We start from the raw sequence: 2,160 nt of genomic DNA, 5'->3' as shown, positions 1-2,160 counted from the left end.
TCGGTGGCTACTGGATGGCATCTGTCAGCCCCAGGGGTCGTCCGCATGTACGTGCAGGTTTGGGAGTCCATTGATGAATTTTGAATAGGGCTCTGGGAGTGGTCGATCTGGAGATATTCAGCCCAAAAGTTGGTCCCCGGCATTGATTAACTCAGGCCAGGGCTTCTAGCCCTTGATCAGTGACGTTTAGAGATTTCCAGGTTGTTACATTGTCTTCTATTGAGTTCTTCCATTGGTTGATCTGCAGTTTCCTTAGGTGTTAATTGCTGCCTGCTACCATGTTACGCATTCAATCACTGATTCACTAGCTCTTTCAGGGGCCAGCCTGATACAGGGAAGGGCAGTTTGATCCCTGCCCTTGTTAACATTGTTACAATGTATAACTTATGAAACTAAACACATTTAGTTGAAAGTTGAAAGGTGAAGAGTATAAAAGATAAGCTACAAAAGTAATGCCATGGCACACAAATAGATAAAAATACCAAAATACAAGGGGAGATACAAAATGCACACATACAAATTTCAAAACACAATTCCTTATCTTAAAGTGAAAGAAAGAGGAAGGAAGAAAAGGTAGAAGAGGAAAAACATATCCAAGGAGGGGAGAGCAACTGCAGGCAAGAGGAAAAGGGGCTTTCTGCTACACAATGTGATTTTTTTTTTATATGGTTCTCTCCACACACTCAAAGTCAGAAAAAAAATCTATGACTGGCACCCATTCAGAGTCCTGTGAAGAAGTACTTAAAGTCTGCTCAATGCCAGCTATGTTACTGACATCAGACAATTTTTATTTTTTATCCTCAGATATTCCTTTAAGCCACTTGAATCCTACCCAAAGTGGACAGAAAACAGCAGAATATGTTGAGGGCTCTCCCTCAACTTACAACAACAGATACCTCACCATCCCTCAAAATCGGCCCTCTGGGCATTGTGACAGTATCAATAGGGCTGTTGAGCCATCTGGCTGCACAGAGACTTGTGACAATGCTGTAAGTAGGATTATTATAATTGTTGACTTATTCCATTAGTACTGTTGACAAGGAGGGATAGCCATGGGGGTGGGAAGAGGGGTGGGAGGAGAGAACAGCGTTATGTTCCTTTTGCCTATTAGTGAGAAAAGTGACCATATGTAAAATGTCACCACTTTACTCAACAGTTCAGGTTCCTTGGGATAATTCTGAAATAGTAACTGCATTCAGGTTTGATTCCAGCTTGGGCTGCTGCATAATTTTTTGTTGTAAGTGAGAAGAAAAGAAAATCTGCCTTGACTCTCAGAGCCTGGCATAAGTTTGCAGGGCTTGTAATTAGAACTCACAGCCCCAGCCCCATGATCAGTTTACCTTGTAACCCTGGAAGATGTTCTGGAAGCAACAAAATGCAGAACCCAAGATGCCGCTTTAGAGTCAATTCCCTGAATAAAATAGGACCTAACATTATACATAACACACACTAACCACTGATTTTTTTCTTAGAACACAAGAACAAAGGGTTGAGAAGGGGAGAGAGTATGTTGAAGATACAACATATAACGCCAACAGTTCTCTCTGTTAAAAATTTGGAAAACTGTATTTTATTATTAACAATTATCGTTTATTTTGTTTTCATCTCTTACAATATAAAATATCTCCTGCTGCAAAAAGCTCCTGCATAATCAGGAAAGCATTGCAAAAGAAAAACTCCTCATTAAAGTCCATGGGAATTTTAACCTGGCTTCGGTAAAAAAAGGATTAAGCTGTAATGGGACAAAAGCTTCACTGCCTTGTGGGAACTGAGAGAGAGGGAGACAGAAAGAAATAGGCATCTTTGCAATCTGCTCATTTCCTTTCTTTGTGTGGTTGTGGCAACATCCTCCCTTGGAGGTTGCTATGGCAGCTTCTCAGGTAGCAGCTGCTAGGATGAGGCACTTGGGTACCTACAGGTGATAAACAGGAAAACACCCTGAACAACTTCTCATGTTCTCAGACCTGCCTCATTCCATTTCCTCTGGGTTTTATGTGCATCTCACTTCCATATACACCCACAAATAAAGGAGAAGAAGGAGGATAATGCTGGGAGATTATCTTCTGTAGAGCCTGCTAATGGGTTTCCCTGGATTGCTGCTGATGCCAGCAACCCGGGGGTGGTGACATCTTTCCCCATGGAGTGTGTTGTGTGAAGCTC

The 2,160-nt window shown here is 41.9% G+C and overlaps 1 protein-coding gene across 1 annotated transcript in view; it reads left to right on the top strand.

Moving 5' to 3' along the window:
• Window positions 1-2,160, top strand: part of ANO2 (anoctamin 2) — a 321,678-nt gene that overhangs the window by 14,723 nt on the left and 304,795 nt on the right. Inside the window, exon 5 of the mRNA XM_025210200.1 lies at window positions 805-989. Within this exon, the coding sequence (XP_025065985.1) occupies window positions 805-989 (185 nt within the window). The remainder of the gene's footprint in view (window positions 1-804; window positions 990-2,160) is intronic.

The sequence above is a fragment of the Alligator sinensis genome, unplaced genomic scaffold (assembly GCF_000455745.1).
Source record: "Alligator sinensis unplaced genomic scaffold, ASM45574v1 scaffold35_1, whole genome shotgun sequence".
NCBI lineage: Eukaryota > Metazoa > Chordata > Crocodylia > Alligatoridae > Alligator > Alligator sinensis.
This window is presented reverse-complemented; position numbering and strand designations above follow the sequence as displayed.